The sequence below is a fragment of the Bombus vancouverensis genome, chromosome 11 (genome assembly GCF_051014615.1).
Source record: "Bombus vancouverensis nearcticus chromosome 11, iyBomVanc1_principal, whole genome shotgun sequence".
Classification (NCBI taxonomy): domain Eukaryota; kingdom Metazoa; phylum Arthropoda; class Insecta; order Hymenoptera; family Apidae; genus Bombus; species Bombus vancouverensis.
This window is the reverse complement of record NC_134921.1, coordinates 9,108,636-9,125,557: the sequence shown is the minus strand read 5'-3', so window position 1 is coordinate 9,125,557 and position 16,922 is coordinate 9,108,636. Positions and strand designations below refer to the sequence as shown.

Sequence of the window (16,922 nt, the reverse complement as noted above, 5' to 3'; positions counted from 1 at the left end):
ATATATTATACAACGATCATAAATAAATATATTAGATAAATGCGTGTGATTATAAAGAAAAAAGAAAAAAAATTGGAGAAAAGCATAACTAGGAGAATCAAAAGAACGATGAATGAAATAGCGCGCGTACTTTTTTATTGAATGAATTTACGCATGCTGTGTGTCACGTGACTTCGCACGCGTTGCTTGGCAACGTAATCCATTTGTACGATTCGTACAGTCGCATGGCTGCGAGTCAGTTTGTCAGTTATTTGATTCACAAAAAATAGTTGATCGTTTAAATTGCGGTTGATAAGTTTTTGTCGTTCTTCTCTGTGATGATCGTACAAATTATGTTATTCTTTCATGAATGAAATGAAATGAATGAACATTAAAAGGCATAGAGTCCTTTTCACGTAGAAACCAAAGAGGTTAAGGGAACCTAACCTGGAGCATTTTGTTTTGCTCCCTATATTTATATTCTAATATTTGTTATTCCAATAAAATGACAGATATTGTATGTTACTTACGTTCGAAAAAATCAGTGATATCGAAGTAAGGAAAAGAAAATAATATTACGGTGGTTTATACAGCTTTCTTGTCATTATTTGACACGGTCGTGTACCGTGTTGATTGATAAAAGGTAAATATAACCTGCTGGTGATTCCAAATACACAATGAGCAAATACAGAAAAAAGGAATCCTCGAGTGAGGACAGTGATAGTGAGGAGGAAAGACGTAAGAAAGATATTAAAGAAAGAGACGAGTTTGCTAATCGACTGAAAGCAAAGGATGAAAGTAAAATACGAAAGGTGGCTATGCCAGCTGGTTCAGGTGCAGGTAGACTATGATCCTTTATAATCTTATGCTTTAGAAACAATTACAAACTTTATAAAAATATTCAATAAAAATATTTGGTACAATAAATACATTTGACAAGACTTATAAACAATTTATTATCATTATTATACTTAATCTGTACATATTGTGCCATAATTAAGTAATATATTGTAATTAGTTACATTTAAATATCAATGTGTATTAGTATTATTATTAATGACACTATTAAGTGTTAATAATGAATAATACTTTTTTGTAAAACCAGCTGAGGCTGCCAAGAGACTCAAAATTATGGAAACAGACATGCGAGAGAAATTGGTACCCAAACTGCGTGTTGAGTCTCGTAGGAAATACTTGGAGAAACGTAAAGAGGATAAGGTGGCTGAATTGGAAGCTGATATAATTGACGATGAATATCTGTTTGAGGAGGAAATGTAATTTCTTATTAATACAACACAATAATTACACAAAGTAATTGCACAATTACATAATCTATTAACATCTTTTTTTTTAATGTCAGATTAACAGAACGGGAAAGGAAAGAGCGGGAGCATAAAAAGCAGTTGCTTCAGTTAGCCAAAGAACATGAGAAAGCCAGAGAACTTGAAAGGTTGCAACGTTACTATATGCCTTTGGAAAAGGGAAAAGTGGCACCAGAATTGGAAGTTCCCGATAACGAACCGCCACAATCCGAGCAAAGCAAATGGGAATCTGATCAGATGTCTTCTGCTGTCTTTCGATTTGGCGCAAAAGACAGAAAAGGTACACGGTATTCAATGTCGATACGTGTTAAAATGTTCGTATCTTATTTTTTACTAATTTCTATTAATTTCAGCACAACAGGACTACGATCTTCTGCTGGAAGATGAAGTGGAGTTCGTTCAAGCGTTACGTATGCCTGGCAGTGAGAAGAACAGGAAACGCGAGGATAGTCCTCCTCCGCAAGTAAAGGCGTTACAGACTATACAGGAGACAAAAAGGAGTTTACCGATCTATCCCTTTAGAAATGATCTCATTCAGGCTATCAAAGACCATCAAGTACTTTACAGAATTCGTTAAATCAAACTTAAATTATATAAGATAAGCATTGATTGCTATCTTGCGATTTAATTCGATTTAGGTGCTGATAATCGAAGGAGAAACGGGTTCAGGGAAAACTACGCAAATTCCTCAATATCTATACGAAGCTGGATTCGCGGAGAATAATAAAATTATTGGCTGTACGCAGCCAAGAAGGGTAGCTGCCATGTCTGTTGCTGCGAGAGTTGCTCACGAAATGGCTGTTAAATTGGGAAATGAAGTGGGTTACGCGATTCGTTTCGAGGATTGCACCTCTCATCGTACTCGTATCAAATATATGACCGATGGTACCCTGCACCGTGAATTTCTCAGCGAACCAGATTTGGCTTCTTACAGGTATAAATGGCATCATACAATGAAAATGTATAAATATATACGATATACAATACATATCATATTTTATGGAATGTAATAGTTAATTATATTTATATATTTCATTGTTCCCCATAATCGAAAATAATACAATTCGTATGAATAGGAACTTAATCGAAATCAGCTCCATGGTGAATGTATTAAATTTAGATTTGCCAACACTGTTCAAACTGATTCTTAGTTACTAACAAACGTCTTCGTATTTGCTTTAACGAAACAACGTTATTTTCAGTGTTATGATCATCGACGAAGCACACGAACGTACCTTGCACACGGATATCTTGTTTGGTTTAGTAAAGGATATAACAAGGTTTCGAACAGATCTAAAACTCCTAATTTCGTCCGCTACGTTAGACGCTACGAAATTTAGTGAATTCTTCGACGATGCACCGATATTTCGGATACCTGGTCGCCGGTTTCCCGTTGATATTTATTATACCAAAGCACCAGAAGCGGATTACATCGACGCCTGCGTAGTCTCCATTCTTCAAATACACGCCACTCAGCCACCTGGCGATGTACTGGTGTTCCTAACAGGTTTTTCAATCAGATACTTCTACAAGCAAGTACAATAACTTTTGCTGGAATTTCAAAAGAATTATTTCGCCTAAATTTAATTAACTCAATCCTATTACTATTAGTATTAGTATATTACTTTAATCTCACTCCTAATGACAAGAACAATAACTAGATTTAGCAAGAAATATTGTGTCTTTTCTTTGTGCTCGCTGGATCTATTTCTTCTCCTTATGAAAAGGTTCGAGAGTATTTCTAGAATAAAACCGCTACCTGTTTCACGATAATGACAAACTAGACCTTCGACTTATTGAAATTTAAAGTACTTAAAAAATTTAAGCACTATTATATTTTTTGGTTTGGTCATTTGTTGTTACTTTTTAATAAATTTCTACTAGGTCAAGACGAGATAGAAACATGTCAGGAAATGTTGCAAGAAAGAGTAAGGCGACTAGGTTCGAAATTAGGAGAACTGTTAATCCTACCCGTATATGCTAATCTTCCAAGCGACATGCAAGCAAAAATATTTCAACCCACTCCGCTTGGAGCGAGAAAAGTATGAAAAATAAATTGTATATTTCTCCTTCGTTAAACGTATCACTTTTGCTATTTATCTTTTAATGTTTCCAATTGTTAATTGTACAGGTTGTTCTTGCTACGAACATAGCAGAGACATCATTAACGATAGACAACATAGTGTACGTGATAGACCCTGGATTCGCGAAACAGAACAATTTTAATTCCCGAACAGGCATGGAAAGTTTAATGGTCGTGCCGATTAGCAAAGCTTCTGCGAATCAGAGAGCAGGCAGAGCTGGAAGAGTAGCTCCAGGAAAGTGCTTTCGACTGTACACAGCTTGGGCTTACCAACACGAACTCGAAGACAATACCGTGCCTGAAATTCAGAGGATCAATCTAGGTATGAATAACTTTGTCACTAGACTAAAAATTTTTGCATTTTCATTTATGCAAAATTTAAAGATGTAAAAATGCGTAGAATGCATATAATATAGAAAATACAGTACTTTTTATAATTCTTAATAGATGAAAGGAATTTCTGTTTAAATTCCACTTCTTTACTTATATCCATAAAAATATAAATTTCCATAAAAATTCACAGTCTAGTTATCATGAAATGTCATTTTGCCTACTTGTCCCGTGAATTCTCTATGTTTAATTAAATTATCAAACGACAGGAAATGCCGTGCTGACCCTGAAAGCTCTGGGAATAAACGATTTAGTCCATTTCGACTTCCTGGATCCTCCGCCGCATGAAACGTTGGTCTTAGCTTTAGAACAGCTATACGCGTTGGGAGCTTTGAATCATCGCGGAGAATTAACGAAACTGGGTCGAAGAATGGCTGAATTTCCGCTAGATCCTATGATGGCGAAGATGTTGCTGGCTAGCGAACAATATCGCTGCTCGGAGGAAGTAGCCACGATAGCTGCCATGTTATCTGTGAACGGAGCCATATTCTACAGGCCTAAGGACAAGATCATTCACGCAGACACGGCTCGAAAGAATTTCCATGTGCCTGGTGGCGATCATTTGACTTTATTGAACGTGTACAATCAGTGGCAGCAAAGTGATTTTAGTACTCATTGGTGTTACGAGAATTTCATTCAACATCGATCAATGAAAAGAGCTAGAGATGTTAGAGAGCAATTAGTCGGATTGATGCAGCGAGTCGAGATGGAACTTGTGTCGGGTATCACGGAAACGCTGAATATCAGGAAGGTGAGTGGGTTCAGATTAACATACTTTGCCAGTCTTGTTTCTTTTCGTTGTACAATAGAGAGCTCCATTTGTTTGAACTCCATTTATTGAAACAAAATCTTAGTGAGGACTCGATTAAATAATCTATTTGCATTTTGGTCTGTTTCTTTTTTGTAGCTCTTCTTCATGTAGCTGAAACAAATTTTAAATATTGCCTGACTAATATTAGATCTACCAAACCAATCAGAATGATTGGTATCAGATCTTTTGTTTTTACAATTATTAAGTAGTAATATTAAATACAAAGTATTTTTGGTAATATTATTATCATTTCAGGCTATCACAGCAGGATATTTCTATCACGTGGCAAGATTGTCAAAAGGAGGTCACTATAAAACTGCAAAACATAATCAGACGGTTTCCATTCACCCTAATAGCTCGTTATTTCAAGAGCTGCCGCGTTGGTTACTTTATCATGAGTTGGTTTTCACTACAAAGGAATTTATGAGACAAGTAAGTAATTAAAACTTAAATACGGAAACTTAAAAATTGCTTTGTCTATAATCATTTGTGAAATGAATATTGTTTCAAGCAGTTGAAAAAGAGAGATATAATTCTATGTAATTATACAGGTGACAGAGATCGAAAGCAAGTGGCTTTTGGAGGTAGCACCTCATTATTACAAACCAAAAGAACTAGAAGATTCTACGAATAAAAAAATGCCGAAAGTTGCAGGACGATCGCACCCAGACGGAACCTACTAATGGTCCTAATAATTAAATAACCATGAATCTTTTTATTTGTATAAAAAATTGTACAAACAGCTCCGAATTTTGAATGCAATTTTTTATAATATAGAAAGTAACAAGCCTAGCCACAATGTACTATACAAGCGTTTGTAACTAATAAATCGTACTATTTATGTTACTCTATTGTAAATGCATTTTATTTTAATAAAAATTTACACTAAATATAAATCGTTCCTTCCATTTTAATATTCCACACCCCAAGGTAAGTAAATAGAAATTAGTGGACAATATTATAACATACAAATTGCAATTCGAGAATCGTTTATAAAGGTAATTAAAGAAAATAGCAAGAATGCAGAAAGGAAGGTAAGTAAGGAAAACAAGGTAAGCAAATTTAGCCATTTCCTTACACATCATATCTCCCTGATACACATCCCCAATTTTGGAACAAAAATCTTTGCCCGAAACCTTACTTACCTTTCTTATTCTATTTGTTTCAGAGATTCCTAGAATTGCAGAAATTTTGTACTTATGTTTTTAAACTTTTCACTTATTCACTGCATACTTATCTTAGAGGATAAGATGTGAAATAATGGCACAAGATTATTATGTTTTACAATTTATTTAAATTTATCTATAAATTCATTTATATTACAAAGCACAGAACAAATACTATTTTTGTAACATGAATGCTTTTGCATTCCTATTTTCATGGACTATGAATCATTCTTCGCGTGCAGGGTGTTCGACTACAGATGTAAGAAAATTTAAGGATTGATTCGTAAAGCTAAAATAAGAATTTTCTGAAATAAGTTTCCTCAAAGTGTTTCCAGCTTTTTTCATTTGGCATCATTTTTATTATTCATTTGTCGTAAGTTGGAGCTTCCTCAAAATAAACGAATCGATTTCGTACAAACGATGTTGTGCTTGTGTACAATAAATGATAAAAGACTCGAGTTCTAAGTAAAGTGGTTATCCGAAGAAATTCATAAAAATGTAACTTCGCAAATGGCACTGTAACATACGATAGACATTACGATAATGATACGGTGCGTGCATATCAAGGTAGGCGAATGTGGACAATATCTTTCTTGTGAAAAGAAAGCTTTCTATAGGTACCATTCTGTAAAGATATAGCTAATCCTATAGTGGCCAGTGTTTTATGAAATTTCTCTGAGATCTTTATCTACGCGATTATATAGAATTTTTTTTATTTAAAAATCGAAGAGTAAATAAACAGCCAATTGCGTTTTGGTTGGAATTGTTTTTGTTAAACGACGAAATAGTAACCAACAAATATAATTTCGGTTTAGGAAGACGTGTAGTTTGCCATTGATTCTTAATCACATACTCGTGTACAGCATCAAAGGATTCGCAATTGTTTCTTGTAACTTTCTTAATACGATTTTCTTTTCTCTAACATGTAGTGTAGCATATAAAACAAGACTTACGGTTAACAATAGGATATTATTAGACATACACATTGGAGTACACTTTGCAAAAATACGCACAGTATTCAAAATATATTGCCCATTATGATATCTAGCAAATAAAACAATCGTTTACCTGGCTTATCGTTTTCCATTTATTTAATCACACTCGTGAAAATATGAATTTGCATAAATATTAATTACACAATTAGTCAATATTTCCAATCTCCGTGTTGTTCAAGGATCTACTGTAATAATGACACGATCAATGAAGATTATTCTTAATAATAATAATAATAATAATAGACTTATCTTTCTTTTTCAAACTCCTGTAGAAATTCCTTCCGGGTGGAAAATGAGTATTCTGCAGCCAGCTTTTAATATATTAATCGTCTGTGGATGCTGGATACCACCGTCTTGTCGAACATTCTACGGAAAGTTGTTGTACGCTGCATACACGGCGTTCGTGATTTTTCTATTGTGCAGTTTCTGCATCTCGCAATTTCTGAACGTGATACTGAACGTAAGAACGGCGGAAGAGTTAAGCGACAGCTTCTACATGTTCATCGCGTCCATTCTTTCCTGTTGCAAGATCTTTACGCTTCTGGTCAACCATAAAGCGATTAGAATCCTCAGCAGGAAGCTCGATGAGGAGCCTTGTAAACCAATAGATGAGCAGGAGATTACGATCCGAAGAAGATTCGACAAAAGCATCGGGTATATGATTATTTTCATTATTATATAGTTTTTTCAATTATTATTTTCAATTATTTAACACTAATCTTATTATTTAACTCAAATGTCCGGTTTCAAAATTTAATTTAAAATTCAATGTTTGTTAATATAAGAATTTATCTCAGCGTGTCTTATCTCTCCTCGAGGAGATTCTTCCTCGAAGAAGAAATTTCTTGGCTGTCTGTACAATCTACGCTCGCTCGCTAACAAACAATTCAGAAATGGACATAGCGGCAAACTTCGAGTTTTATGATATTTTCTAATACGAATATTGTATGCGGTATTTTTCGGACGCCGAAATTATCGATATTATGTAATTCGCATTACCTTTATTCGAACACAGTGAGAAGATGGCTAATTTAAAAAGAAAGAAAAGATTCTTCTAGATGAATATTTCCATTTCCAAAAACTGAAGCATGTATAAACAATGTACTACAAATTACGTATCGTCAAAATTTCAAAGAAATCGTAAGAATGTCGATCTACACTGTAAATACCTTAAAAAGAACCAGGAATCTCATTAGTAGGCTATTTGGAGATAACGTGGATTGTTAAAAGCTAAAATAAATTGTTCTAACATTTCCTCCGCCATATTTCCTGGAAATAGTGTATGTACATTCTTTCTGGCTAAAAAAAATCATATTTCATTGCTTTTCATTTAATCACGCGATAGCTGTATCTTCTACCATTTCGATTTTTCAATTATAGAAATCGAATATAACTGAATTTGACCAGATATAGCTTCTTAAAGAGAACTACAAAACCCTTCAGCAGGCCATCTAGAAGTAAACTAAATCGTTTTTTATTTTTTATTATTTTTTCTTTATTAGAACAAGCGCACAAGTGCCTTTCAATCGCTCTCGATTTTCAATCAGGTATCAGCATAGGTAAATCGATTGACAAACCTTTATAGACGCTTTACAGGTCGATCACGATCTACTACACGATTATGGTGATGCTTACGGTTGCCTGTATGATATTATTTTCGTTCCTCACTGACTTCGGCGACCGGAAGCTCGCGTACAAAGCCTGGCTGCCTTTCAACTATTCTGTGTCCAATTGCTATTACATCGCGTACGCTCATCAGATCATCGCACTGATTGGCACGGCGCTTCTAAACGTGGCCTGTGATGTGCTGGTTTGCGGGTTGCTCGTTCACGTCTGCGGCCAGCAAGAAATCCTGAAGCATAGAGTAATGGAACTGAAGAAAGAACCGAGACCTGACATTGGAAAAATCGTGCGTTTTCACGATTATTTATACGGGTCAGTGTTATCCGTTTGAATAAATAAATAGAATTATTTCAGCATCCAGTAACTAACGTAATACATAATAACATAAAATATTATAAATACGAATTGCTTTCTTCATGTAACTTGAGAATATACGTACAAAGAAAAATATACACTGCCATTTAATGCATACAAGCTGACTTTAGCTTCTTATGGAGAAAAGATAAAAGATAAAAAATGATATACATTCATATCGAGCATTAAAACTGTAATTTAATTTTAATGAAGAGAGTATTACAGAGAGTATTTTAATTGTTCTACATTCTACATTCATATCATACATCAATATCATACGATATTTAGTTTAAGTATATATTTACTATAAAATTCATGCGCGGTATATATTAAAATTTGTTAAATCATAAGGCATTTTTCTCGTATTTAACCAACATCGTACAAGTGTATTTTTATTTCTCCATAAAATCCTCTTCAAACAAATCTTACATTCGCGTTATGTTTAAGCGCAGATACGTTTCGATAATACAGCAGAAGTTTCAAGAAATAATAGGTGTTCAACTTCTATCGAGCACCTTTGTGGTGTGTTTTATCCTGTACGAATTGTCGAACGCGCCAGTGAACTCCAAATATTTGCAATTCGTCTTATACCTGACCTGCATGATGACACAGGTCTTCTTCTACTGTTGGTATGGAAATCAGCTCAAATTAAAGGTAAATTTTACTGATCCGAGTTATCTGATAAAATTAAAGCTACTCGATTATGGATTATAATTCGACGATATGCGAAACAATAGAGTGTCGAGGTTGCGAATGCAATCTTTGAGGCGGATTGGATATCGTTTGATAATAGCAGCAAGAAGAGTTTGATAAACGTAATGAGAAGAGCCACGAAACCGATCGAATTGACCTGTGCCTACATATTTACGATGGACTTGAAAACTTTCGTGGACGTTAGTACATAGAATAAAATATATATAGTCATGAAAGTATTTGGATATCTACTAATAGGAACCTGTTATGAACATATTGCGTATGTTACAAAAAACATTTTGAAATTGAAGAGATGAATTATGACTAGTCGTAATCATTAAATTGCAGATTTTTATACATTTATGCGTATAAGTGCACAGAATGCACATAATTTGTGAAAGTATGCAAAATGTTCAAAGTATAATACTCTTTACATATAATATACATCTAGCAAGTAAAATAGTGTTCTATCTATGTTCCACTTATTTAACAATGTTTCTAAAAATATGAATTTACATAAATGTTCATAGAGTTTCAAACAAAAATTCCATAAAGTTTTCTATATGCATATGTATACATACATAGCACGTATAATATGTTTATAAAATTTCTATACTAATTGTAAATGTCCAAATACATTTGTGAATCGATATAGACATGTGTCTCACAAAGCAAGGATTTCACTGATTTATTAATACGTTTACGTCTCTTACAGATACTGAAAATGTCGTACTCGACGTACAATTTGCTCCAAAGGACGAAAGAATCTTAAAATACGAGGATTCTCGTAAAAATTAAAACTGATCGTCACAAGCAAACAAACGCGTCGAACTTTTGGTATTCGAAGCTTTTTGAATGTCGAAATTAAAAATTTGGAATTTCTGCGGTCAAACAATATTCCACACCTTTCCGCAGGAGACGATCGATGCTAATTTTTACGTGTTACCTTCAAGAAACGCTAATACAATGAAATCTGTCCAACGATATGTAAATCATGCAATTGCCACGCTAAAGATACTAAAATTCAACTTACCTTTATACGAAGCCTGCTTCATATTCTCTCGTCCTCTTTTCCTTCCAAAATGAAATTTCTATCGATACTCGTGAACGTTTTTTTCGAAATAAAAGAAATGTCTATGTTCTATTCCATTCTATGTCCATGGCATCTGGTCAATTTCTCTGCTTGCCAGTCTGCTAAATATTTAAACTTGTTGTCTTATGCATAAGACGATATAAATTCAAAAGACTCGAAAATAAATAGTTGCGAGGAATTTTAAATCCCTTCTGGACGTTTTCCATGCATCTACCTGGAATTACAATAATAATATAGTCCATGCACCAGAAAGGGGGAAGTTTTATGAACGATAATCTTCGTGCGATACGTATCGATATTCCGTGTCTATACATTGTCGCACGCTATTAAATATATTATACGACAACGCATTTCGTCGACATTCGTATCTTTCTTCTCTTATATTTCCAGTTTGTCAGCATACCGTACCAAATAATATCAAGGGTCTTCGGCTATTGTAAGCAAAAGCTCTTTCAAGCAAGTGTTAAGAAGAAAAACTCGTATCGATCGGATACTTTGTTATTATTTTCAGAAGCTAATCTCTACATCTATTGAAACATCCATTAAAATTTACTATTATTTCCAAATAATCGTTATTTTCACAGGAAACTTTACTTTTCAAAAAATCATCGGACGATGATTAGAAACGTCAGAGACGAAGAAGAGAAATATATTAGTGCAGAAATTTAAAGATACAGAAATATCTATAGGAACGAGCAATCGGTGCAGAAATTTAAAAAACTGAGCGATGCATCTGTTACGATTGACATATCGTTTTTTGACAATATGCGCCTGTTGGCGACCGCCGTTGCTATCGCCATTAAAAAATGTTGCATACACCGTCTACCGTTATTACGTGATACTGTTGGTGTATGGTGGCTCAATTTGTCAATTCATCGATCTAATATTCATCGTGGAGACCTTAGATGAGTTCTGCGACAATATTTACCTAACTCTGACATTTTTCATTTCGTGTCTCAAGATGTACAGTATATTGTCCAATCGTAAGAATATCATCGTCATAACGGATATGCTAGAGAGCACACCTTTTCAACCAGAGACGAAGGAGGAGATCGAGATTCGAGAAAAGTGTGAAAGACGAGCCAGGTAAATATTTTACGTAATATAATTTTGGTATTGAGAGCAAAAGTGTACCAAACATTTCTTTCTTTTCTGTGAACGTGACTTTACAGTTTTCATAGATTCCAATGAACGTTATTAAATCATACAAAAGAGGAAGAATTAATTTTTTCAAATCAAAAAATACATTACGTTACAATGAATACAAATACCTGTGTTTTAGACAGAGAATTATTGTTTTTGTTGCGTATCGAACTTAGTCCGCTTTGCTCTCGACGACCCAATTATTTTCAATATGTTTACTCTTAGTTCCTACGATATAATTTTCTATATCATTCTCGTATATATAATTATCAATAAAGATAGATATATTCCACATGACATTACCTATCACCTTACGAATCGCCACAGATCGAACGCGTTTTATTACGCACTTCTAGTTGAATCGTCAGTGGTGGTAATGTCGGTGTTAACATTGCTCGGTGCATTGTACAAAGGCGAACATCACAAGCTAGCGTTTCGAATGTGGTTACCTTGGAACCATACTTCGACAGCCACCTATAGCTTCATCTACAGTCAACAAATTTTAATTCACGCCTTCAATGGTCTGCTGCACGTTGCCTGCGACAGCCTCATATGGACGTTGTTGATGTTCATCTGCAATCAGATCGAAATCTTCGGATATCGCTTGAAAAAGATCGAACAAGGCACGAATGATTGCAAACTGTGCATTCGTTATCATAATCTCATCTATCGGTACGGTATACCCCGTATTTCAGCGTTTCATTTTCTTCTACTCCCTTAACTGAAGATAAAATATAGCAGTTTACAACGTACAATTCATATAAGACAATTTCTTTAAGTTTCGATATACAATTATCACAGCTTATTATCATTCTACGTATAATCAACTTTCCTACGTTAAAAATCTCCATTTATAGAATTTACGTCATTTATCATTTCAACTTTTGTATTCAATACTTAGCGAGTAAGCTAGAAACTCGTTGCACAGTTAAGGGATTACCGATATCGAGGAATAATATTCATATTCGATAATATATAAAATAATATCATATATTTCGTAATTCGTTCGTCGACGAAACAATTGCAGATTCGCCACCATGATAAACGAAGAGTTTAAACTGATGATTTTCGTTCAGTTCGCAGTGAGCACGCTGACGATATGCATGAATCTTTACATCTTAACGGGAACGAACATCTCGCTCGAGATGATTGTGAAAATAATTATGTTCAGCAGCTGTATGTTAACACAGATATACATTCTATGTTGGTACGGGAATGAAGTTGAACTGAAGGTATTTCCCTTAACGATAACGCAATTATCGTTTGGTTTGATCTTCTTTTGTTAAATCTTTCCAGTAACGTTGTCTGTTCTTCATTTAGAGCCTGGAAATTTCCAATATGATTTTTGAAATCGACTGGCTAGCGCTCAAGGAAACCACTAAACGGGACTTGTTAATGATCATGATGCGTGCGAGATCTCCCATACAAATGACTAGTGTTTACGTGGTGACGATGAATCTCAAGTCGTTCGTGATCGTTAGTATGGAAAGAATCGACCTTTTTTTTTTTTTTTTTTTGACTGACTGGCGTTTCCTTATTGTCTAATAATCGCTAAAAAATCAGATAAGTCTATCGCAGAGTTTTCTGAACTAAACTAAACGAAACTAGAAACTTTTTCATCTTATTGGATATTTTTTTCCAGATGAAGTCTCATAAAGAAGTAAAAATGAATTAAATACGAAAGTTTCAATTCTCCCTGTAAAATAAGAATCCGCAAGAACCAATATACGTAATATGTTCTTTTTCCAATAAAAGTAGACATTGATATTACCAATAATATACTTCATATTTCCAGTAATTGCAGAAATGAGAAATTCGATACCAGACGTTCCGACTGGATTGATAGTTTTATTATCAACGTATAATCTGTGTTTCACACCATCATACGAAATTCTCTTTGTCGCAGTTGTTGAAAACTTCTTATTCGGCGTACAATCTGCTGCAAGGTATGTAGCAGAGGTTAGCGAGCCAAGCAGCAGCTTCTCGAGAGACGAATAAAGGCACGACCCTTTCATGGACACACGCAATGGAGGAATGTAGAGTATGCGAAAGGAATAAACGAAACAATAAATAATATACAGAAGCGTTACGTTTATAACGGAACTCATTCCTCTTTTACCATTAATTTCTCTTCTCTTCTCTCGAAGAAGCCTGGACACCTTTTAAATATTTATCTATGGAAAACGACCATCGCGTTCCATTCTGCACGCTGATCATTTATATTTCAAGCAAACCGCCGTCAATATCGCCATCGACATTAACAACGTGTATCGTGAATTCACGTTGAAAGAAGAAAGGGGAAACAGCAAGACATAAAATTATCGGTATCTTGTTTTGTAACTGTTGCAAAAGTAATTGCGCGACTGCGTACTTTGTAACGGAAGATAGTGGTTTCCAAGGTAAAATCTAAAGGTACAGTTCTGACAATTAACTGGTTCATTTGAGCGAACTCGATCTAGTATTTAGGTACTGTGTTATTGGTAATATCTTTCGGCAAAGAATTAACCGATCGGAATATACTTTGTGGATATTTATTTAAATTCATATTGTTATGAAAACAACTGAAGGAATGGGACCTATAGATATTTGTTTCGCATATTTTTGCATACTATGTGTATTGCGTGTATTTTTTCATGTTTAAATTTCCCACAAATGTGTGAAAATTTGCAATCTATTAATTATTAGTTCGCTTCTACGAACGCGTACAATATTGCCTTCAATTATTATTTTTTATTAGTAGAATTATTTTACATTTGTAAACATATCGAGGATTATAAGAAACGAAGTTTAGAAAAATTCGAAATGCACACTTTACGTTGGACATTCGCGCTTCTTACTCTGACCGGTCTTGTACGACCGTCCACGTGGAAATATTTATGGAAAAGAGTTTTGTACGATGTTTACACGATCGTCGTGTTGCTGTTGCTCTTCAGTTTCGAAACTTCGCTGATTCTGGATCTTGTCATCAACGTGGATAATCAAGATGATTTTAGTGAAAATTTGTACGTAACGCTGGTACTGTTCTCCAGCTGTTGCAAGGCTCTTGTGCTACTAATTTATCGAGGAAATATTGAAATTTTAATGGGCGTTCTGCTAGAGAAACCATTCGCACCTGTGAACGACGAAGAGATTGAAATTCGAACGAAATTCGAGGAACGAATCGAGTAAGTTGGTATTGTAGTTACAGTACGATAAAGATTGAAATAGCAGTCGAGCCTCGATTAATGAAAGATTTGAGAATGATCCCTTGTCGGAAAAATCGAGAAACGAGAATAGTAATTGAGAGAAATTATTACATTTTTATCTAAAAATTTTTGTTTTCGTTTAATATCGATATTTATGAAACAGTTTAAAAGCGTTTGCTTCTATTTAATATTTATAAAACAGCTCAAGCGTAAATGCTTTTTTATTCAAGAGAAAATAAATTTAAAAACAAAGAAATTCGAATAGCATGCCATGATTAAAATGCAGATAATCGAGGTTTCGCTGTATTTGTAAAACGACAATGGTAGAATTAATTGTATTACATTTATAGATGGAACTCCAAAGCTTACTCGTTTGTACTTCACTTCTTCGTGGCCTGGCTATGGATAGGCGCATTTCTTACAGACTTCAGACATGGAAGACTGAAATTTCGAGCCTGGATACCTTATGACTACAATTCACCGCTTCTTTTTCTTTTTAGCTTTATTCATCAGATCCTGGCCACGATATTCAGCACGAATTTGAACATCGTTTGCGATTGTTTGTTCAGCGGTATACTGATTCACATTTATTGCCAATTCGAGATCCTTGAACACCGTATGAAAAACATTACTACGGACAAAGATTACTCGGCGAAATTCTGTGCACATCATCATCACCGCATATACAAGTTTGTTTTAATATTATATTACTATATAAATAAATATAAGCAAATTTCTCAATCTTCGTTCATTAGAATCGTTCTCTTCTTCGCAAAGTTTCTCAATTACCTGGATATTAAGCAATTAATTTTCAGAATCCCCTCGAAAGCAAAATCTTTCAATATATTCCTTCAAATAAAAAATACTTCATGTATCTCTACGTGTATTTTTCATAAATGAGCAGACTTTCGCAATACATGGTTATGTATCTGGGGAAATAAATTACAGATTCGCATCGATGGTGAACGATAACTTCAAAATGATCATGTCGATGCAATTTTTGATAAGCACCGGAGCCGTGTGTTTCAATCTTTATCGATTGTCGGTAATGGAATTTGGCCCGAAATTTATGGAAACAGCGACCTACACGTTGTGTCTGCTCATGCAGGTATTCTACTACTGTTGGTACGGCAACGAAGTCAAGCTGAAGGTACGTTTTACTTGTGATCTAATGGTCTTGCTAGAGGCCGAATTGCGAGATTTTACAATTTCAAATATTTCCGTTCTATAGAGTCTGGAAATTCCTAACGCGGTGTTGGAAAGTAATCTACCATTTTTAAACGATAGCTCGAAGAAGATTCTTTTACTGATCATGAGACGCTCGTTAGAACCTATCGAATTCACTAGTTGCCATGTCATCTCCATGAACCTCGAATCTTTCGCTATAGTCAGTATCAAAGAAACAAGTAACACTTTAACCCTTTGACAGTGTAATAAAACGACGAAGAACTCAGAAAATGATTAATTTCGAAAATAATTATATTATATGTTTGCTATATATTAGAAAATAAGGATGATTCCAATCAAAAGAAATGATTGGAAGGTGATTTTATTATATTTTGCAATTTTTGCCACACTGTCCAATAATCTTTGAAATGAATGGACATTTTTACGCCTATTGTTCCGCTTTAGTGCGTACGTGTTTCTGCTTACGTGTAAATTGTAAAGTTATTGTACTATCTCGTGACGTAAATGGAAGTCAAATCCGTAAGACAAGCGAAGATAAAGAATTCTAGCACTATATTTGACTTGCCTCGATCTGTTTTGGACTGTAATACTGTCAAGGGGTTAACGCGATTCTGTTACCATTAGAAAGAAATATTTTTACAGAAATAATTTCGCTACTATCTTAGTAATCGTCTCTCTATCGAATGTTTTGTTTGTGACAGTTGCTGAAGACTTCCTACTCAGCGTACAATTTGCTTCAACAAAGCAAACTAAACGACTAAGAACCGTCGTATTCTAATCCGAGTGTAATAAGAAACATGGACTACTCACATGCAGACTAATACAAATGTTCTTTTTTTTTTAAGACACACATCAATAAATCAATACGTTATTTCCCGTCCTGTGTTTTCTTTTGCT

General features: G+C 34.5%; 3 protein-coding genes across 3 annotated transcripts; all 3 read left to right on the top strand.

Moving 5' to 3' along the window:
• Positions 1–205: 205 nt before the first annotated feature.
• Positions 206–5,469, top strand: l(2)37Cb (DEAH-box helicase 16 lethal (2) 37Cb). Its single transcript, XM_033343907.2, has 11 exons — positions 206–819; positions 1,085–1,253; positions 1,340–1,581; positions 1,655–1,857; positions 1,940–2,235; positions 2,504–2,808; positions 3,186–3,343; positions 3,433–3,706; positions 3,984–4,525; positions 4,841–5,017; positions 5,137–5,469. Exons 1-11 carry the CDS (start codon positions 657–659, stop codon positions 5,266–5,268), a joined length of 2,661 nt encoding a protein of 886 aa, XP_033199798.1. The 5' UTR covers positions 206–656; the 3' UTR covers positions 5,269–5,469.
• A 2,652-nt stretch (positions 5,470–8,121) lies between these two features.
• Positions 8,122–13,819, top strand: LOC117162046 (odorant receptor 46a-like). Its single transcript, XM_076622895.1, has 9 exons — positions 8,122–8,681; positions 9,176–9,377; positions 9,461–9,616; positions 10,132–10,167; positions 11,471–11,595; positions 11,980–12,324; positions 12,680–12,884; positions 12,973–13,128; positions 13,559–13,819. Exons 1-9 carry the CDS (start codon positions 8,368–8,370, stop codon positions 13,604–13,606), a joined length of 1,587 nt encoding a protein of 528 aa, XP_076479010.1. The 5' UTR covers positions 8,122–8,367; the 3' UTR covers positions 13,607–13,819.
• Positions 13,820–14,211: 392 nt separating this feature from the next.
• Positions 14,212–16,270, top strand: LOC117162044 (odorant receptor 46a-like). Its single transcript, XM_076622894.1, has 4 exons — positions 14,212–14,816; positions 15,188–15,526; positions 15,786–15,987; positions 16,069–16,270. The coding sequence occupies exons 1-4, from the start codon at positions 14,455–14,457 to the stop codon at positions 16,261–16,263; spliced, it is 1,098 nt and encodes a 365-aa protein (XP_076479009.1). The 5' UTR covers positions 14,212–14,454; the 3' UTR covers positions 16,264–16,270.
• The last annotated feature ends 652 nt before the right edge of the window (positions 16,271–16,922 follow it).

What these genes read in the sequence shown, in the direction of transcription:
- LOC117162044 (XM_076622894.1), top strand. Translation starts at nt 14,455, where the DNA reads ATGCACACTTTACGTTGGACATTCGCGCTTCTTACTCTGACCGGTCTT. An exon ending in CATCATCACCGCATATACAA is followed by an intron (nt 15,527 to 15,785) that starts GTTTGTTTTAAT and finishes AATAAATTACAG; the next exon opens with ATTCGCATCGATGGTGAACG. An exon ending in GCAACGAAGTCAAGCTGAAG is followed by an intron (nt 15,988 to 16,068) that starts GTACGTTTTACT and finishes TCCGTTCTATAG; the next exon opens with AGTCTGGAAATTCCTAACGC.
- LOC117162046 (XM_076622895.1), top strand. Translation starts at nt 8,368, where the DNA reads ATGGTGATGCTTACGGTTGCCTGTATGATATTATTTTCGTTCCTCACT. An exon ending in ACTTGAAAACTTTCGTGGAC is followed by an intron (nt 9,617 to 10,131) that starts GTTAGTACATAG and finishes CGTCTCTTACAG; the next exon opens with ATACTGAAAATGTCGTACTC. An exon ending in GGAATGAAGTTGAACTGAAG is followed by an intron (nt 12,885 to 12,972) that starts GTATTTCCCTTA and finishes TTCTTCATTTAG; the next exon opens with AGCCTGGAAATTTCCAATAT.